Source organism: Tachyglossus aculeatus, chromosome 1 (assembly GCF_015852505.1).
Source record: "Tachyglossus aculeatus isolate mTacAcu1 chromosome 1, mTacAcu1.pri, whole genome shotgun sequence".
Classification (NCBI taxonomy): Eukaryota; Metazoa; Chordata; class Mammalia; order Monotremata; family Tachyglossidae; genus Tachyglossus; species Tachyglossus aculeatus.
The window spans coordinates 134,219,013-134,239,391 of record NC_052066.1 but is presented as its reverse complement, the minus strand read 5'-3'; the positions used below and the strand labels follow the sequence as shown (position 1 = coordinate 134,239,391).

The 20,379-nt window shown below is 40.6% G+C and overlaps 1 protein-coding gene across 1 annotated transcript in view; it reads left to right on the top strand.

Annotated features, from left to right (window-relative positions):
• Positions 1–20,379, top strand: part of HCRTR2 (hypocretin receptor 2) — a 108,713-nt gene that overhangs the window by 85,234 nt on the left and 3,100 nt on the right. The window contains exons 3-7 of the mRNA XM_038749344.1: positions 383–626; positions 5,162–5,277; positions 10,949–11,169; positions 16,249–16,370; positions 19,682–19,907. Of these exons, the coding sequence (XP_038605272.1) occupies positions 383–626; positions 5,162–5,277; positions 10,949–11,169; positions 16,249–16,370; positions 19,682–19,907 (929 nt within the window). The remainder of the gene's footprint in view (positions 1–382; positions 627–5,161; positions 5,278–10,948; positions 11,170–16,248; positions 16,371–19,681; positions 19,908–20,379) is intronic.

The window sequence follows — 20,379 nt, the reverse complement described above, 5'->3', positions numbered from 1 at the left end:
TGAACCTGAAATAGGAATGAAATTTCCGCTTGATTATTGAATGGAATACAATAAATGCCATTGTGTTTTCCCTGAGCAAGTTGGAGACTTTCACAAATCTGCAGAATTGTGCCTATGGGGCTATGATTTTCTTTGTCACTGCAAAAAAGGTCAGCAAGATAAAATGAACATGCCTTTCAACAAAAATGTTATGACGATTTTGTTTTCTCAAATGCATAAAACTCTTGTGCAGGTAAATACAACATGAAAAATGTTTCAAGAATCCTTGCTTAGCAATTCTAACTCATTAAACATCAACAGTGAATGGTTTTCTTACTAAGTTTAAAATGAGTTGTCAAAACATTAAACATTGAATTGATCTGATCTTCTTTCCTTCTCTTAGACTGTGTCCGTATCAGTGTCTGTGCTAACACTCAGCTGTATTGCCTTGGATCGATGGTATGCAATCTGTCACCCTTTGATGTTTAAAAGCACTGCCAAACGGGCAAGGAACAGCATCGTAATTATCTGGATTGTATCCTGTATCATAATGATTCCTCAGGCTATTGTCATGGAATGCAGCACTGTGTTGCCAGGATTAGCCAATAAAACCACTCTATTTACAGTGTGTGATGAGCGATGGGGTGGTAAGTATGATACAAATATCACCCTTGTGGTCAATATTAGACAGAGTACAGTGAGATTGGAATTAGGATATTAGTTATTCTAATCAGATGGCTATGCCTCTCTATATAAGTTTTCTTAAAGTGACCGCTTAAAACAAATTTGTATCCATGAAGCAGGGAGTCCAAGAAATCCCATTTTCTTCTTCTTCTGAAATTGCCAAGCAAAAATTTGTTAAAAATTGCTAACTTTTATATTTTTTAGCCAGGTAATGAAATGGTCTATCTAGTTCTTACTTTAGTTTTTCCTGATAGGTTGAAATTATTCAGTGGTCATTATAAAGAGGGATGATAATTACCTATATGTGCATATTCTAGATCCTCACCCACCCATTTAGCCCCAAATTTGCCATCTCTTTCAAAAATGGAATACTGCACTTTTAGAGTTGCCACAGAACTTTATTTCATCCAATTCTTTACTCTGAATTTTTAAAATGTTAGTTTTACCATGTAAAAGACAAAGCACCTCTTGTAAAAGATTCTGTTTATTAATCAACATTTTCTTTATCCTCATGCCTTAGACTTAACTTGGTTCAAGCAAACAGTAGTAATCCCCATTTGACAATCAATTGTAAAAATTAGGTAATACCACAATGCATGAAATTGTACAAGAATTCATATTGCCAACAACCACAATATTTTATAAATTGTCCTTGACCAGCAAGAGTGACTAATCATTCATTTGCAGATTTAGTATTATTATTCTAGTAATAGGCTGACTTTAAAGGAAAGCAATTATTGTGAAATGCACAAGAATCCACATGCAAGCTGTAAAAGACATTTAGAAAAGCTCTGTTTGATAATGATTTTATAATGGCCCATAATTGCTTTAGCTGCATTTGAAGGCCAGAATTAAAATAACATTAAGTTAAATGGGCCTTCCACAAAGTCAAATTCAATAACTATTATAAAATTGTGAAGGCAAATGATACTAAAGTTGTTTACAAGGAGTGTTTTAAAATAGCTGTATCATTTTATTTCATTTTGCTTATCTGAGTTTATTTAGGAATTGTGAACATCAGGGTATTAGTTCCATACAATACCAGATTGTTTTGGGAGGAAGTCATCCTCAGTAGAAGTTGAACACTTTCAGACCACTGGTATATATCATTAGATCACTGAAACAGTACAGAGTATTATATGGTCTACTGGGGTTCTTAAAGTGTTAAACCATCCACTCCTCCAAAGGACGTCATCTACCTTCAAGGTACATTATTCACTGACGATTTTCTCCTGATGTATAATGAAGGAAGAAACATCACATTTTGTGTTTCATACAAAAGGTCAGAGAGAAGGGGAAAGAGTTTAATTAATTCTATTAAGGCTTTGATAAATTACTCAACTTTCAGGAGAGTCTCCAAACTTTGCTCTTAGGACTCTAAATGTTTCTGTAAGACGATCATGTATCCCAGTTAGCCAGGACAATCCCAGATTTGGTTAAACAGCCCTGGGGAATTAAAAAAAAAATACACATGTCCTAGAATTGGCAATATTACAGTCTTATTTGCTGAGATACCTGTTAATTGTTCTTGTTCACTTTAAATCAGGGTTGGAGCATGCTCAGTCCATGTGGAATATAGGGTATGGAGGTCACTTAGGCAATGGTATTTACTGGATACCTAAAGCATGCAGAGCACTGTACTAAGTGCTTTAGAGAATCCAAAATGTTGAAGGACATGATCCCTGCCCACAGGGATTTTACAACATCACCGAGTAGACAGACTCTTAAACAAATGAACGCCCCAATTTCCCCCTTCCCCCTCCACTCCGACTTCTCTTACTGTTTCTGAAATGGAAGGGGAAGGTATTCAAGCTTGGGGTGCTGTCCCAGTATCCTCATTTTCAACAAAAATTTAAGCAACTAAAGTTTCCATCTGTCTTCAATAAGTACATGTTGAAAAACTGTGTCAAGGCGTACAATACAGTTTTTGTTGGAAAATAACCATCTTGGAATAACTCATTTGGGTCATTTACTGTTACCAAAAGGTCATTTCCTGTTTATAAATCCAAGACCCAATTGTCCCCCAAAGTGCTATATACATATATAGATATATATGTATTTCTAACAAACACATTATTTGGCTTGTACCTTCCATTTGTTTCAAATCCAAATCTAGAAGGAACATTTGCTATGTAATCAAAAGATTTGTAGGCTTCATTGTTTTCAATATTGTCAGTTCATTCAATAGACATTTAAGCACAGAAATGAAATAATTGAAAGATTTTTGAAGTAAATAATAATAATAATGCATTTGTTAAGTGCTTACTATGTGTAAAGCACTGTTCTAAGTGCTGGGGAGGCTACAAGGTGATCAGATTGTCCCACGTGGGGCTCACAGTCTTCAGACCCATTTTATAGATGAGGTAACTGAGGTTATAAGGTGACCAGGTTGTCCCACGGGGGGCTCACAGTCTTAATCCCCATTTTACAGATGAGGGAACTGAGGCACAGAGAAGTTAAGTCACTTGCCCAAAGTCACACATCTGACAATTGGCAGAGCTGGGATTTGAACCCATGACCTCTGACTCCCAAGCCTGTGCTCTTTCCATTGAGCCACGCTGCTTCTCGTAAATGACAAGAAGCCAAAATATAGCTTCAGCAAAGCAATTGTCTTTTAGAGTCCCAGTCAAATGAAATCTACAAGGGAGTTTTCCTTAAAATGCGCAGTTTTAAAGCTTTAGCGGAAAATTCCTGCACTCACTGTGACCACCTTTAAACATTCAGCAAGTACTTTGATGAGCTTTGTGGCCAATATCTTCCCAGAAAGCCAATTTTGGGAGACTGAATCTTAATGTGAGCCTTTCTAGTTATAACAACCCCTTCACAGATTACATTTGAAAAATCCCATTCTCATGCTTCTAATTATTTCTAAACATGTTTCTTTCCTTATATGCTTAATAATGCTGAACTGCATTATGATACTGTGATCTATGACAGTAGTATCTGGAAAATCTAGCTTCCATCCTTTTCTCTTTTTGTCTTTGGGGTTCTAGAACTGCCTAGGTTTTAAGGCTTCTATTTTATGTGAGGAACAAATGTGTGACCTTCTTCGAAAACACATAAAATTTCAAAGCCATTCAGGTGCCTGGTAGTGCTGGGTCACTCCCGAGTTACTTTGAAATGGACCCACCAAATGTTTTTCTGGCTGCAAGTCTTCAAAGTGAAATGCTCTTTTTTTTTTTCCCATCTGACCTGCTTGACTTAGACAGCTCCCTGTGGAATTGGGCTTCTTTACCCGATAAACTTGAAAGTGGCCTGACACCCAGCAGGGAAATGATGAGCTTGGCAGTTGCCACCTCTGTCAGAGAGAAAAAAGAAAATATCTGGCTGTTCCCTAAAACCCTGTGAGGGGCAAATGCTTGCTGCAAGTCCTTGTCATAAACTTCTGCTAGAAAAACCTCCAGGCTCAGGAGCCCCAGGGTGCCAGATTGAGAGTAAACCCCAAACCATTTAAAACATCAAAGAAAATGTATGTGTCTCATATTTAACTTAGTTTTTGATCATGTAACAGGAAAATAAGGTTATCATCATCTAAAGCCAACAAGGTGGTAGATTTTTGCATAAAAGGTAGAGCAGAATATAGGTGAAATAGTATTAGTTTTGAGATTTTATTGACCAGTGAATTCCCCATCAAGAGTCAGACACACTATGCCTGGTGTTCTTTGTTTCTGTATGCATTGAAGTGATGAATACATCAATACCTGCAGTGTGCCCTGTCACTAGTACAACGATAAAGAAGCCATTTCATATATCAGCTTAGGCATTAGAAATATATGAAAGCTTCTGGGCAAAAATTAGGGTGATACCCCACTGAAGAAACATATTGAACAATAGAAGAAAGGCAGAAAATGTGCAGACTAATCCCGCAGTCTCCCTCCACACTCAATCAGTGGCTGGTGATAAATACATAAATAATTCTATAATGAGACCTGCTTGTCTCTGGGAGGGTGGGGGGGGGGGGGGTCGGGTGGTGAGGTAAGTCTCTGGAAGGAGTCAGATTCTGAGGCCACACCCAATCTGCTTTAGGACTTCTTGGCGACAGCCCATTTGGCCAGAACCTAGGGCAGCTGGGGCCTCTTGGCAAGATATCCATTGGCCCAACCAGATAGGATCATTCCCTTGGTTTACTTTGTTCAGTCCTGGGTCCTCTTGCCTAAAGAGTTCTCTGTGTACTCATGCCAGCCTCCATCTGTCGAAGGAATATGCTCAGGGTCTAGACCAATTCCCCAGAGGCTCCCATTGAGGTCCAGGATGGTTTGAGGAGGCGTGGAAGCTCCAGAGCTGCCCCTCAAATCAGGCCTAGGGACTACTGAGGCATTTGAGATCAGTCCCCAGGAAATACAGAGCAAATTTTACATCAATCCGTGCAACAGATAAAAAGGGCTAAAAATATTTGCCAGATGCTTTTATTGAAACATTGGCATGAACAGCTTTTAAAAGTCAGTGTGTTGGCTTGCTTAAAAAGCAAACATGTTTAAGTATTTTTTTTTAATTCCAGGTGAAATTTATCCCAAAATGTATCATATATGCTTTTTTCTGGTGACATATATGGCACCGCTGTGTCTTATGATATTGGCGTATTTGCAAATATTCCGAAAACTCTGGTGCCGTCAGGTAAGTCATTTTAATCCACTTGTGTTTTGTTTCCTTTGGAGTTTGTTCAGTCAGGGTTAGAAATGGAATTTTCTCAAAAAAGATGTGGATTAGTTAATGCAGTAGGATATAGATATTGAGATATGACTAGAGAAGGGTTTTTCTGAAGGATTTTGGACAATATTTTGGGGAATTTAATGAACATCTAGTGGGATCGAAGTTTAGAACCAAATTCTATACGTATACACGTACACACACCCAAACACACCATAGATGATGATGATGACTAACCACTGGTGAACAGTCATTTGGGTGAATGTTTCTCATCCATTTTGAAAACTGGTGCCAGACAGCAGACAATTTGAAATCCTCCATGGCAATAGTCACCATAAGTACAGGCTCTCCATACCTTTGATCAGTTGAAAATACCACTTATTTTTCTCTTTCTTGGTTGTCAACACTCAATACTGACTACAGGATCTTATAGATACTTTGCTTTCCAAGTTCTTAATCCCCATTGGTTCCTTATTCATCAGGTGAATTACAGGTGTTCTAAAGCCAGCTTCAAGTTTGGGAAATAAAACTAACTCAAAATACATGTACATTGTTTTGATAATATTTCTTGGCTAGTGCCCCTTATGTGATTCTGAAGTCTTACAGATGGGAAAGTAATTGGAATTCAAGGTGAATTGTCTGGGATGTAAAATCCATAATGCACAACAGATTGCAATGGAAAACACCAGTTCTGAGAGCCTGATTTAGTAGCAACTGACGTCCAATTAAATGGGTGGGTCAAATTTGCCAAAGCAAATGTCCATTCCCAACTGTTAATCCCTCTCAACAAATTCACACAGCATCATGTGTGGCACATGTGTGCCAGGGAATAGATTATTTGAGCCATTTGTTTTCAGACCATTGGAATATCATGCAGAAAATCTGCTCCCCTAATTCACTGAACTTCTTCACAGGTCATTTAAAATGGCCACATCTGGGTCTTTCATAACATTGGAGCAGAATGAGAATAATCACCCAATGTTTTGTCCCTCTACATTCTAAAAGGGCAGATTCAAAGAAATCTGTTTTATTGCAACATGCCTTAAAATATCGCCTCTTCCCCAATCTGAAGAAAATCTTTGCAATTGTAGGAGTTCAGTGACCTGTGCAATGTAATACAATATGAGAAGTTACTGTTCTTGAATGTGATCTAGCATGTGAAGTGGTATGACTTTTCGTTTCAGTTGCATATTTCCCAAATCCCATGTAAAATTCTCTTTACACAATGAGCACTCAATAAATGTTGCCATTAATGATCTTTGGGAGTCTCACTGACCATTTTTGAGTAACAGGACAGGGGGCTATATATTGTGACAGTTTTACCCATTGTAAGACATTTGTTCAAGTTAGGTTTGCATTCTGCAGATGTGTGTGTGATTGGGTCAATCAATCAATCAATCAATCAATCATATTTATTGAGCACTTACTGTGTGCAGAGCACTGTACTAAGTGTTTGGGAAGTACAAGTTGGCAAGATATAGAGACGGTTCCTACCCAACAGTGGGCTCACAGTCTAGAAGGGGGACACAGAGAACAAAACAAAACATATTAACAAAATAAAATAAATAGAAGAAATATGTACAAATAAAATAGAGTAATAAATATGTACAAACATATATACATAAATACAGGTGCTGTGGGGAGGGGAAGGAGGTAAGGCGGGGGGGATGGAGAAGGGGAGGAGGGGGAGAGGAAGGAGGGGGCTCAGTCTGGAAAGGCCTCCTGGAGGAGGTGAGCTCTCAATAGGGCTTTGAAGGGAGGAAGAGAGCTATCTTGGCGGATGCGCGGAGGGAGGGCATTCCAGGCCAAGGGAATGACGTGGGCTGGGGTTCGATGACAGGACAGGTGAGAACGAGGTACGGTGAGAAGATTAGCGGCAGAGGAGCGGAGGGTGCGGGCTGGGCTGTAGAAGGAGAGAAGGGAGGTGAGGTAGGAGGGGGCAAGGTGATGGAGAGCCTTGAAGCCGAGGGTGAGGAGTTTTTGCCCAATGCATAGGTTGATTGGTAGCCACTGGAGATTTTTGAGGAGGGGAGTAACATGCTCGGAGCGTTTCTGCACAAAGATGATCTGGGCAGCGGTGTGAAGTATGGATTAAAGTGGGGAGAGACAGGAGGATGGGAGATTGGAGAGGAGGCTCATGCAGTAATCCAGATGGGATAGGATGAGAGCTTGAACAAGCAGGGTAGCAGTTTGGATGGAGAGGAAAGGGCGGGTCTTGGCAATGTTGTGGAGGTGAGACTGGCAGGTTTTGGTGACAGCTTTGATGTGAGGGGTGAACGAGAGAGCGGAGTCGAGGATGACACCAAGATTGCGGGCTTGTGAGATGGGAAGGATGGTAGTGCGGTCAACAGTGATGGGAAAGTCAGGGAGAGGGCAGGGTTTGGGAGGGAAGACAAGGAGTTCAGTCTTGGACATGTTGAGTTTTAGGTGGCGGGCAGACATCCAGATGGAGATGTCCTGAAGGCAGGAGGAGATGTGAGCCTGGAGGGAGGGAGAGAGAGCAGGGCAGAGATGTAGATTTGGGTGTCATCAGTGTAGAGATGATAGTTGAAGCCGTGGGAGCGAATAAGTTCACCAAGGGAGAGAGTGTAGATTGAGAACAGAAGGGGACCAAGAACTGACCCTTGAGGAACCCCTACAGTAAGGAGGGGATGGGAGGGGGAGGAGGAGCTCACAAAAGAGACTGAGAATGAACGGCTGGAGAGATAAGAGGAGAACCAGGAGAGGACAGAGCCTCTTAAGCCAAGGTTGGATAGCATGTTGAGGAGAAGGGGGTGGCCCACAGTGTCGAAGACAGCTGAGAGGTCGAGGAGGATTAGGATAGAGTATGAGCCGTTGTATTTGGCAAGCAGCAGGTCATTGGTGACCTTTGAGAGAGCAGTTTCCGTGGAATGTAGGGGATGGAAGCCAGATTGGAGGGGGTCAAGGAGAGAGTTGGCATTGAGGAATTTGAGGCAGCATGCGTAGACAACTCGTTCAAGGAGTCATTTTATGAATGTGCCTCTTTGCAAGTGTTATGCAAATGAGTTAGGTTGACTATATATCCATAATTCAAATTATTAATAATGACACATTAATCACTTTTTTAGTCTGTGTCCCCCATTAAAGTGTAAAATGGGCAAGGAATGTGTCACTTTATTCTGCATTTCCCAAATGCTTAGTAAGTATACTGCTACTAGTGGATGCTCAATGCTACTTTACCACTACTACTCTATTATCACTATTACCGTAGCTACTAGAAAGCAACCTCATCAGAGCTCTGCAGTGATCTACCCAGTAGGTGCTTTCAACTGACCCTTACTATGGTTTATTATACAATCTCTAATATAAAGTGTCATGCACACTTCAATCCCTTATACCAACCCCTATGCCTTTTATTCCCAAATTCTGACCCCTCTTCATTTTTCCATGTTTCACCTAATCCAGTCTGTCAGTTTGGTTTCTCAGACCCATCACATCACATTCCCATCACATTCCTCTTAAATTTCTCTCTTCTCTGCCTTTCAGAGCCAAAGGAAGGTCTTTTTCCCTACGTTCACTCTCAGCTCAGTTGTGTTTTAGTGGAAAGATCACATGCTTGGGAGTCGGTGGACATGGGTTCTTATCCCGGCTCTGCCACTCGTCTGCTGTGTGACCTTGGGCAAGTCACTTAACTTCTCTTTGCCTTAGTTATCTCATCAGTAAAGTGGGGATTAAGATTGTGAGCCCCACTTGAGACAACCTGATTACCTTGTATCTACCCCAGTGCTTAGAACTGTACTTGACACCTAGTAAATGCTTAACAAATACAATCATTATCTAACACTTAGAACAGTGCTTGGCACAGAGTAAGTGCTTAACAAATATCAACATTATTATCATTACTATTATCATTATTACAGAGCCTGCATTATTCCCATTACCTCCTCTTCCTCTTCCGTCACCTTGTGACTATCCTGTCCACTCTATATCCTTCCCTTTTGGGCACCTTCTGACGGAGCTCCACTTAAGTAGTGAAAGTGAAAAAGAACTATATCTGAGAAGAGCATCTTTGAGCCATAACAGTGCAAAATAAGTTTCCTTAAAATATCAATGATTGCTTAGGCATGCAATGTGATATGCATATAGGGAGGCCAACCTAAAAGTGAACAGTACCATAAACACAATGTAATTGAGGCATTTAGGCAGACATACTTTGATATATTTGCATTAGAGGAAAAATGATTCAGATATAGCCAGACCTGGAAGAGAAGCAAAGTACGAAGCAGTGTTTGCTTAAGGGCAAAATTCTACTCTAAGATCTGATCTGCTCAGCAGATTTCAACTTCTATTTCCCACAGCACTCCAGCAATAGAAATTCTATTGACATGAACAACAAGAACCTAATATTAACTTTAGCTCCGATATGTGCACCTCGAAGTTGAATTTTGTCCTCAAATTAAAGATTAACTACCCATGCAGGATATCAGGCTTTTTGTACAGGCCATGCATAGTTTTCACAAACTATTCAAGCCAGTTGCTCCAGAAAGCCTCTTTCAAGGTTCAGGTGACAGCAAGAAAAGGAGCAGTCAAATAATCTTTATTAGAGTGAGTGGCCTTGTGTTTGTGACATATTTTCCTCATCATTATCTCCTTTCCCCCAACCCTCCCTCACCTCTTCTCCTCCCCAATTTGTCTAGGCTTACTTATAGGGTCTGCAGCTAAGGCTTGTAATGTCATTATTAAGCAAGTATTGCACTTGGATTTACTCCTTGCTTCTATCAAATAACTTTGAAAAGGTATGGAAAAACAAAAGTTTTATAAGTTGTTGTGACCAAAGCTGGTTATTTCAAATGTTAGACTAGACAGCAGTCTTCATTTGATTACTGGTATTGTGCAAAAGCCAGTGGGTAACTACATCTCTAAGCCTCATGATTGGATAATTTTATCCCAGTTCTTCGAAGGCATGGGTTGAGCAAAATTGTGTATATAGGGAAATGCAAATTCCTAATGAACGCAACTTCAGAAGTTGACACTGAAGTAACAGCTATACTTCTGGCAGCAGAGGGCAGTGTTGACTCATGGAAAAACGCTTTCTGGTTACTTTTGTGATGCAGAGTCTATGCTTGGGTACATGAAAAAGAACAATTTAGCATTAGAAAATCTATGAGAGGACGTACCCTGCATCTACTTTTACTGAAATAGGAATGTTGAAATTATTGTTTGACCTTTCTAAGAGCATATGGATCTTCATCAATGGAAACTGTTCAAATTCTGGTTTTGGAAGCTACTGGTTTTGAGTTCTGAATTGCAGGTTTTCATCATTCACTATTAAAATTATCCATTAAGTCGTCCATCAGCAAGATATCCTTATTTTTTGGTGCCAAGTGTCAATTATTAGCACCACTGATACTAAGCACCTACTGTGGGCAGAGCACCTCAACAGATATGTAGGAGCACACAATCAATGCGGAAGACATGGTCACTGTTTTCAGCGTTGGTATTAATTAAATGGACAATGATATTTCTCTGAAAGGTGGATTTTGAGCTCCTACAATGTCCTGCCAATAATGTAGTAGCTCAAAATCCACCCTATGGAATTCAGAAACCCATGCATGCTGGAGCAGAAATACTTATTTCCACAAAGCAGACAAACTGAAAATTCCTCTTGTTTTTCTAGATCCCCGGCACCTCATCGGTAGTTCAGCGTAAATGGAAGGCTCTACAGTCTTCGGGACAGGCCCGAGGCCCAGGACAACAGACCAAGTCAAGGATTAGTGCTGTGGCAGCTGAAATAAAACAGATTAGAGCTAGAAGGAAAACAGCCCGGATGCTGATGGTCGTTCTCTTGGTGTTCGCCATTTGCTATCTCCCAATTAGTATCCTCAATATGTTAAAAAGGTAAAGTTTATCACTAATTTTGTAAGTAAATAACGAAGAATCTTTCTTGTTTAACAAAGTTACAGAAATGCATCTTTGGAAGTTCTGAAATGTGTGCTTGATAATTTGGGAACAATGAAAATTCCAATGTATTGTTTGCAGAGTGCAAACAACCTACAACTTGCTTCTTAGTGAGCTTTGAGGGACATGCGCATGTCTATGCATATATTTTGCTGAACGGTAAACACTAAGCAGATGTAATCCAAACCTTTTCAAGCAAATTGTTAAGACTCGGAGGGAAAAAAAGGACCTATAAGCAAACTCATTTACAGCTTTGGAGGTTTTTGGGAGGGGAAGGGAGGGGGGCGGAATTGAAGCAAATGGGTTTTTTTTAACCTTGGTTTAGAAGATTAAAAAGCAGAGATCAAGATACGATTGGGACCCAGAGGAGATAAGAACAGTGTGTTGGTCTTTTAATTAAGCTCCTGAGTGGATTGGTGAGCACTTAACATAAAGCAAACAAGCTAGGGTTTCAGTAGTATTTGAAGAAGAAAAAGAACAGGAGAAAGAAATCTCCATTTCTTCTTTCTGGCAAGCATCAAGAGGGAATTTCTATGAAAATCAGAGAATTTTGAAGTGAGGAAAGTCATATTATTTCTCACTTATCTTGCAGAACATCTCTTTTATTAAGCAGAACAACTGGCAAGAAAAATGATATGCAGATGGATAGGCAGGGGCACCCGCAGCTGTACCTGAACTTGCTGCCAGCCACCTTTGTAGGGAATTACCATAACTATTGCTCAGAGTGCTCCCAAGGCAATAATAATCCTGTTTACAGTGTGTTCCAAACTAGAGCTGGAGTGGCTGGCCTCGCTTTTCCCTGCCTCTAGGTCAATATCAGAACCTCCACAGCTGGGGACCCCGGAGAGCATGTCAACTTTGGCTAGCGTCACCCATACAATGGTGGTGTGACCATCTGCAAGTTGTTTAGTGCTTTGGCCCTAAATTCGCTCTTGCTTTTGATTATTTTCTAGCCTGTTCACTGAAGAGGGAGGAGACGGGGAAGGAGGAGAAGAGGGAAGTGACTATTTGTTGCTCAGGAGAGTTGAAGTTTGGGGTGCACTGTGCATGCCCACAAAGTGGCACAATGGAACTTGGGGGTGTGGGCTGCCTTCATTTCTTTTCCTGGGGTTGGTGTTAGATGGCACTGGACTGTTACTGTGGGTACATGAGGCTACAGCAAGCATTGATAGACAGGAGATAGGGAGTTGCTCATCCCAGCAGAGTAGCTCCCACTGACTGCTCCTAGGGATCTGAATTTCAACAATTCTTTAGAGTTTGCTACTCATCACCATCGTTATAATTATAATAATAATTACAAACCGTCATAATGTTTGTTTTGTGTCTTACACTGCTTTGAGCTTTGGGGAATAGTACTAGGACTTTCAGACATGGCCCTTGCCCTCGAGGCATCTCACAATCAAAAATACAAGGGAGGAATGGATAGGCATGTAGGAAAAGAAATAAATCAGCAAATTCAGTGAAAAAGCAACACTTCAGTAACAACCACAACCAAAAAAATCAGCAGCCAATTGCTGCTGGAGAAAATAGTCCTGGGATTGTTTACCATTCCACTTTGGGTTAACTTGGTCCAACCACCCTAACGTTCTAATGGTTGTTATCAATCAATATATTGCTCAATCATATTTGTTGAGCACATACTGGGTGTAGAGCACTGTACTGAGTACTTGGGAAAGTATAGTATAACAAGTCTGACAGACTCATTCACTGCACAAAGAAGATTACAATCTAGAGGGGGAGACAGATACAATAAAATAAATTATAGATATGTGCATAGGTGCTGTGGGGCTGAGGGTAGGATGAATAAAGGGTACAGATCCAAGTGAAAGGGTAAAGCAGAAGGGAGAGGGAGTAGGGAAAATGAGGACTTAGCTTTGAAAACCTCAAAAATCTCCAGTGGCTACCAATCAACCTACACATCAGGTAGAAATTACTCACCCTTGGCTTCAAGGCTCTCCATCACCTTGCCCCCTCCTACCTCACCTCCCGTCTCTCCTTCTACAGCCCAGCCCACACCCTCCGCTCCTCTGCTGCTAATCTCCTCACTGTGCCTCGTTCTTGCCTGTCCCGCCGTGGACCCCCGGCCCACGTCATCCCCCTGGCCTGGAATGCCCTCCCTCCGCACATCCACCAAGCTAGCTCTCTTCCTCCCTTCAAGGCCCTACTGAGAGCTCACCTCCTCCAGGAGGCCTTCCCAGACTGAGCCCCCTCCTTCCTCTCCCCCTCCTCCTCCTCTTCATCTCCCCAGCCTTACCTCCTTCCCTCCCCCACAGCACCTGTATATATGTGTATATGTTTGTACTTATTTATTACTCTATTTTACTTGTACATGTTTATTCTATTTATTTTATTTTGTTAATATGTTTTGTTTTGTTCTCTGTCTCCCCCTTCTAGACTGTGAGCCAACTGTTGGGTAGGGACTATCTCTATATGTTGCCAACTTGTACTTCCCAAGTGCTTAGTACAGTGCTCTGCACACAGTAAGCACTCAATAAATATGTTAGAATGAATGAATGAAAACCTTTCAATAAGGCTTTGAAAGTGGGGAAAGTGAACATCTGTCAGATATGAAGGGGGAGGGGGTTCCAGGCCAGAGGCAGGACATGGGCAAGAGTTTCTTGTTTTTTCCATGGCATTTGTTAAGCTTTTATTATCAATCAATCAATCATATTTATTGAGCACTTACTGTGTGCAGAGCACTGGACTTAAGCGCTTGGGAAGTACAAGTTGGCAACATATAGAGACAGTCCCTAACCAACAGTGGGCTCACAGTCTAGAAGAGTGGGCCCACTCTAGAAGAGTGGGCTCATATGTGCCACATATGCTGCTTAATGGAAAGAGCATGGGCTTGGGAGTCAGAAGGTCATGGGTTATAATGCCGACTCCCCCATTTGTTAGCTGTGTGACTTTGGAAAAGTCACTTAACTTCTCTGTGCCTCAGTTACCTCATCTGTAAAATGGAGATTAAGACTGTGAGCCCCAGATGGGACAACCTGGTGACTGTGTATGTACCCCAGTGCTTAGAAAAGTGCTTGACACATAGTAAGCACTTAACAAATACCATTATTATTATTGTTACTAAGTGATAGGTTGTATCTAACCTATCAGGTCAGAGAAGCAGCGTGGCTCAGTGGAAAGAGCATGGGCTTGGGAGTCAGAGGTCATGGGTTCTAATCCTGGCTCCGTCACATGTCTGCTGTGAGACCTTGGGCAAGTCACTTTCCTTCTGTGAGCCTCAGCTACCTCATCTGTAAAATGGGGATGAAGACTGTGAGCCTCATGTGGGACAACCTGATCACCTTGTATCTCCCCAGTGCTTAGAACAGTGCTTTGCACATAGTAAGTGCTTAACAAATGCCATTATTATTATTATTATACAAACTAATCAGATTGGACACAGTCAATGTCCCACTTGGGGCTCATAAGTCTTATCCCCATTTTACAGATGAGGTAACTGAAGTCCAGAGAAGTGAAATGATTTACCCAAGGTCATACAGCAGACAAATGGCTGAGCCAGGGCCTTCTGTCTCCCAGGCCCGTGCTTTCGAAACAAGAAACACTGCTTCTCTAGGTTGGTGGTGAGACAGACGAGACTGAGGTATAATGGGTAGGTTAGTGTTAGAGGAGTGAAGTAAGCATGCTGAGTTGTAGTATGAAATAAATGAGGCAAGGCAGGATGGGGCAAAGTGATTGAGTGTTTTAAAGTAATCCCTGAAAGCTCTTGAGGAGTGGGGAAACATGGACTAATTTTTTTTCTGAAGAAATGTTCCAGGCAGCACAGTGAAGAACTGGAGAAGGGAGAGACAGGAGGCAGGGAGGTCAGTAAGAAGGCTGATGCAGTAGTCAAGGTGTGCTAGGATATGTGCGTCAATCAAGGTTCTAAAATGACTTCATGATGGCACAGCTGGCTGGGGTCACAGCCAAGGGTGTCCTGACTGTTCCATTTACCATTACCAAAGGAGATCCATAGTTAACCCTGTCCAGTTCAATTTAGTCTATGCAGCCATGCTGGAAGGTGCCACAAGGGGTATGGATATAGGAGTTATAGTGTGTTTCCAGTCCTTTTGGAAAATCTTTCAACTCAGTGTACAATATCCAAAGCCCTAGAGACAGTCATGCATAATTTCTGTATGTAGAACACTGTGCCCTAGGTAATATACTCAAAAAGGCACATTAATGTTTGCAAATCACTTCACCATATTAGCCAAGTGCTTCCAGCACACTGTAGGTCTAAAGAAAACATAGATGAGGTATCAGTCTGTCCAGGGTAACCCTACACCCACCCAAAAATGTATATTGAAAACCAAAAGGTAAATGTGACAGGACTTGGTTACTTAGGTAGCATTATCCCCAATGATGTGCTGGTAGATAAGGAAGCAGAAAGCTGAATCAAGCTAGTTCATTCTTTTGAAGACTGTCAGGAACATCTGCTTTTATGGATAAATTTCTCCATCAGGGGTGTTTCCTTCTAAATGCAAAAGACAGCTCTCTCTCTAGATAAATAATGTGAAAATATTCTAGAAAAAATAGAAGTGCTGATCAAATTCAAGATATCATGCCTCTTACAATGATCACAAAAAGCTGGTGTTGGTGTTTTACAATAGAGTACACATGCTGGGAGATAGGTAATTCCATTTAATTCATGTGGTTTAAATGGTCACCTACAACAAAGGTAGGTGATGGTCTCATCAGGTATAACCAATAGGTAAAACCTGAGGAGCACCTAAGGGCTCTTTTTGGGACAGAGAGAGTATAATATGCTTCAAGATCCTGTTCCTCCTGCCAAACCCTTGTCTCATTCCCCTCTTACTCCAATCTCAGGTTTTGGGTCAGGCTCAATTCAAGGTCATTAGAGACAAGGAAGGTAATGGAAAATCTAGCATCTACTCAGAATTGCTCCAAGGAGCTAGTTAACTGCAAAAATCGTTCCTTTTTTCACCTTTGGGCTCTCTAATCTAAAGTTTTCTTGTCTGTCTCTATTGTTAAGATTTTATGACATGGTTATTTTCCTTCTTACAGAGTGTTTGGAATGTTTACACATATTGAAGACAGAGAGACTGTATATGCCTGGTTTACATTTTCACACTGGCTTGTTTATGCCAACAGCGCTGCAAATCCTATTATTTATAACTTTCTCAGTGGTGAGTTTTCAAATAATTAATCTATGAAATCAAAGTTTAATCCAGCACATTGTTAGCATTGAACCAGAGGTTTGAGGTTCTCCCAGAAGCTGAAATCCAGAAGGACCAGTCTAGCCTTCCTTGGCAGGTGTCACTGCGCCAGCTGCTGAGTTGAGCTTTCAAAGATCGACTCTGTCCCATCTTCCATCACTTGGGGTTTGGGAATGCAACAGAGGTGGGGTCTGGTGACTATAAGACCCTTAGATGTGTAAGATGAATCTGAATACAGTACAATTACAACCTAGGTCAATCAGTCTAGCTTGGCCTTACTCACTTAAATTTCCTCACTAGGGAGAAAGGAGCATGTCCCAACCAAAGTAGCCAGTGTTCATGTAAGCATTCAGCATTTGATAGGACGACTCCACAAAACAAGAGGAGTAAAATAGCAGGTGGATTATAAAATATCTTCTATAAAATAAGATACAGAGCACAGTGATAGATCTGGCTTTGGTACTTCATGTTAGTAATTTGAATTGCGGCCACTTGGCTCTGCAAATTTCCAAGACACTAAAGCAGAGTCATGGCTAGGGAAGGAGGTGTTCCCTGCAGGAAGTGGAAGAAAGGGAGAGTGGGGCTTTGGGCACCCAGGACTTTATGGGACATGTATTTCTAGTATTGCCATCTAGCAGAATGGACTGTGCTCTCAGGGCTATTGAGGACCAGTGAAGGAATTGAAGCCTCTGCCATGTTTTCCCCCACCATGGGTTGGCTAGAGCTTCTTTTCCACTGGTAGCATGAAGGTAAAATGTGGCCCCATGGTACAACCCTGCATTTCCTGGCTAAAGCAAACCCTGAGGAGAAAATTTGCAGCACTTGTAGCAGAATCATGCCTGTCTAGAGATATCCCTGTGATAGTCAATAAGTACTCATGGTTGGCAAAAAGGCAAATAAATCTTGAATTGCTGCTGAATAATACTTCATGATTCATTGCTAGATATTAACTGCTTCCTTTCCTAGTTAAATAACACAAAGGGAAAATGTTCCATAGCTTTTTCTTCCTTCCTTGTGTTCCTTTCCGGGTCACCATAAAAAAGGCAGACCTTAAACTCTGCTGTTGAAATTCTAACTACAGTGTTAACTCTGTAAATTTTAATAGTAATAATAGCTGTGGCATTTGAGTGCTTACTATGTGCCAGACACGATACTAAGCACTGGGGTGGATACAAGCAAATTGGGTTGGACACAGTCCCTGACCAACGTGGGGTTCTCAGTCTCAATCCCCATTTTACAGATGAGGTAACTGAAGCACAGAGACGTGAAGTGACTTGCCCAAGGTCACATAGCAGACAAGTGGCAAAGCTGGGTTTAGAATCCATGACCTTCTGATTTTCAGGCCCATGCTCTATCCACTATGCTTCAGGAAGGGTCAGTAAGAGGTTCCATTTCTTCCAGAGCATTCAGAAATCCGGGGAGACATTATTAGTCTGGTATTAGAAAGGCCCTTCTTCATAGTGTTATTATCCAATACTTTGAAGGATGTTTCAAAGGCCCCTAAATACAGGACTCATACACTTGAATTGTAACACAGAGCCAATTTGCAAATAATGGAGGTTGTGTTTTTAGTACTTATTTTTTTTTAAAAAAGAGCCCAACCTCATTTACTTTAGCAACTAAAACATTTTTTTCAAATATTAGCCCTTTACTGTTATTCTCAGGCTCTCGGAAACATTACATTGATCTAATTATGCTATGAATTCAAAGAAAAATTATTTTAGTGGTACTGCAGCCAAGAAAATAAGCCTATAACGTTTGAAGCTTATCCCAACATATGCAATACAGCACTGAGACATAAATCTCATTGTTTTCTTGAAGACTGATTGATTTTTCTCCATTTATGCCTTTTTTTCAAGGTCCTCGGGCACTTTTTACTCCAGTATCTTCCAGAACTTGTAAAAGCCAAGACATGGCAAAAGAGGAGACTGAAAATGACCAAGTTTGTTTTTGTTTTTGGGAAGGTTTTTTTGTTTGTTTTTTTTAGCTTTTGAGGGCTGATTGAAGTTCTTTGCAAATTTAGGTGGAATGTCTGGAAAATGTTTGATTCTGGAATATGAACAATACCACCCATTTACCTCTTAAAGATCCTAAGTCATTTTAATCATTTGGATAATATAATTTCCTTCCCCTTTAAAATATAGCTGGTCGAAGGGTAGAATACTTTATGAGTACTCTTTGTTGGCTGTGACTTCTATCATATTGAAGTGTGTGGTTTCATTAGAAGCTATAACTTTGGCTATTGCTATAGACCTCATTCTGTTAGAAGGGAGAACTCCCCTAGCTGCTACCTTTTCTAGTGTCTACATTTGACAATGGGAAAATAAGAGTTTACAACCGTTGTAGCACCTCACATGACACTCTTTACTCTTGAATGTCCTTTTGATACTATGCTTTCCCTTTCCAGTTTCTGAGGAGGCTGTTGGTCTGCCTGGATTTCCATTCTTGATACACTCAACCATTCCAGAATTCTTGTTTTCAGTTAACATTATAGCTTGACTGTTCCTAGAGAATTAGTAATTGTTTGTAGAAAACAAAAGCCTGGTTGAACACAATGCAGTTAGATGAATCACTTTGTGCTTACATAAAAATTATAATGCACAATTTTCCTAATAGTGGGGTGCTGAAAGACTATAGCCCCCAGGTTATATGATATTTGGATGTACTACCATCTGATTTCCTGCTGCTTTCACCTTTATTCCCAAGGGCTCCTTTCCCTCATGGCCCTGGTCCATGTCTTTCAGCTTAGCACCACCCTTTACTCTCTCTCACATAAATCTGAAATGTACTCTCTTAGGAACTTTGCTTATCTCCATAGAGGGAGAGTGAAGCAGTGCTATTTCTTCTCCCTACGCAACATTTGTGCTTTCTAACTTTCTTATCCACTTCTCTTTCTTTGTTTTGTTCCTCCTGATCAACCAAGTACCTGATTTTACCCTTCCTGCTCCCAATGCTCTCAGAAATCAGTTCCAAGAGTGATAAATTGAACACTCCTCATATAGGTAATAAGGGAATTGAAAATACACTTTGCCTTAGTTGATTTGGATAGTTCTGGTCTCCTCTACTACTTAAGACTCCTTTCTATGCCTTGTAAATATGTTCTGGAAGAAAACCTTTTCTTTCAAGGCTTTAGTGAACTCAGTTTCCTTTTCTGTTTTCATACCTACAACACTGTACACTATTTTATCTTAGATTCAGGTTAGCTCTTTAGGTTTATATATGTATGATTTGCTGAAACCTATTTACACATAAATTCTTTGTCTTTTTTTCTGGATTTCCAGGAAAATTTCGAGAGGAATTTAAGGCTGCTTTTTCTTGTTGCTGCCTTGGAGTTAACCCTCGTCAGGATGATCGGCTCACCCGTGGACGTACAAGCACAGAGAGCAGGAAATCCTTGACCACCCAGATCAGCAACTTTGAGAATGTTTCAAAACTTTCAGAACACGTGGTACTCACCAGCATAAGCACACTCCCAGCAGCAAATGGAACTGGACCACTTCAGAACTGGTAGAATATTTATTCCTTTTTTCAGGGTAACATAAAATTGTTTGTTCTCTATGTAAATTGAAATGTAATCATTCATCCCAAACTACCCCAAGAGAAAATAAGATAGATTGTCTAAAATGAAATGATTTCCATCTTGCCAAGAGCAAGATTGTTTACTAGTATTCAGGGTACAAAAACATTTCCAAATTATCAATTTTAAAAAAATTAATAAGATTTTAAAGTTATTTTGTGCTATAATTTTTTGTAGGGCATTAGTTAATGTTCATTATAATCTAAACTGAGTAGTTCATTTGACTAATTTATTCAAGAAAAGTCCCTATTCTGGGTTATTTATATATTTTCTCAAATTTCAGAGGCATCATATAAAAAAGTGGAACTGTATCAGCTAGATTAGGACATATGGTCAGATCAATCTGATCTTATGGGTATTTTGTTCCCTGTAGCACATTAGATTCAAAAGGTAAAAATATAG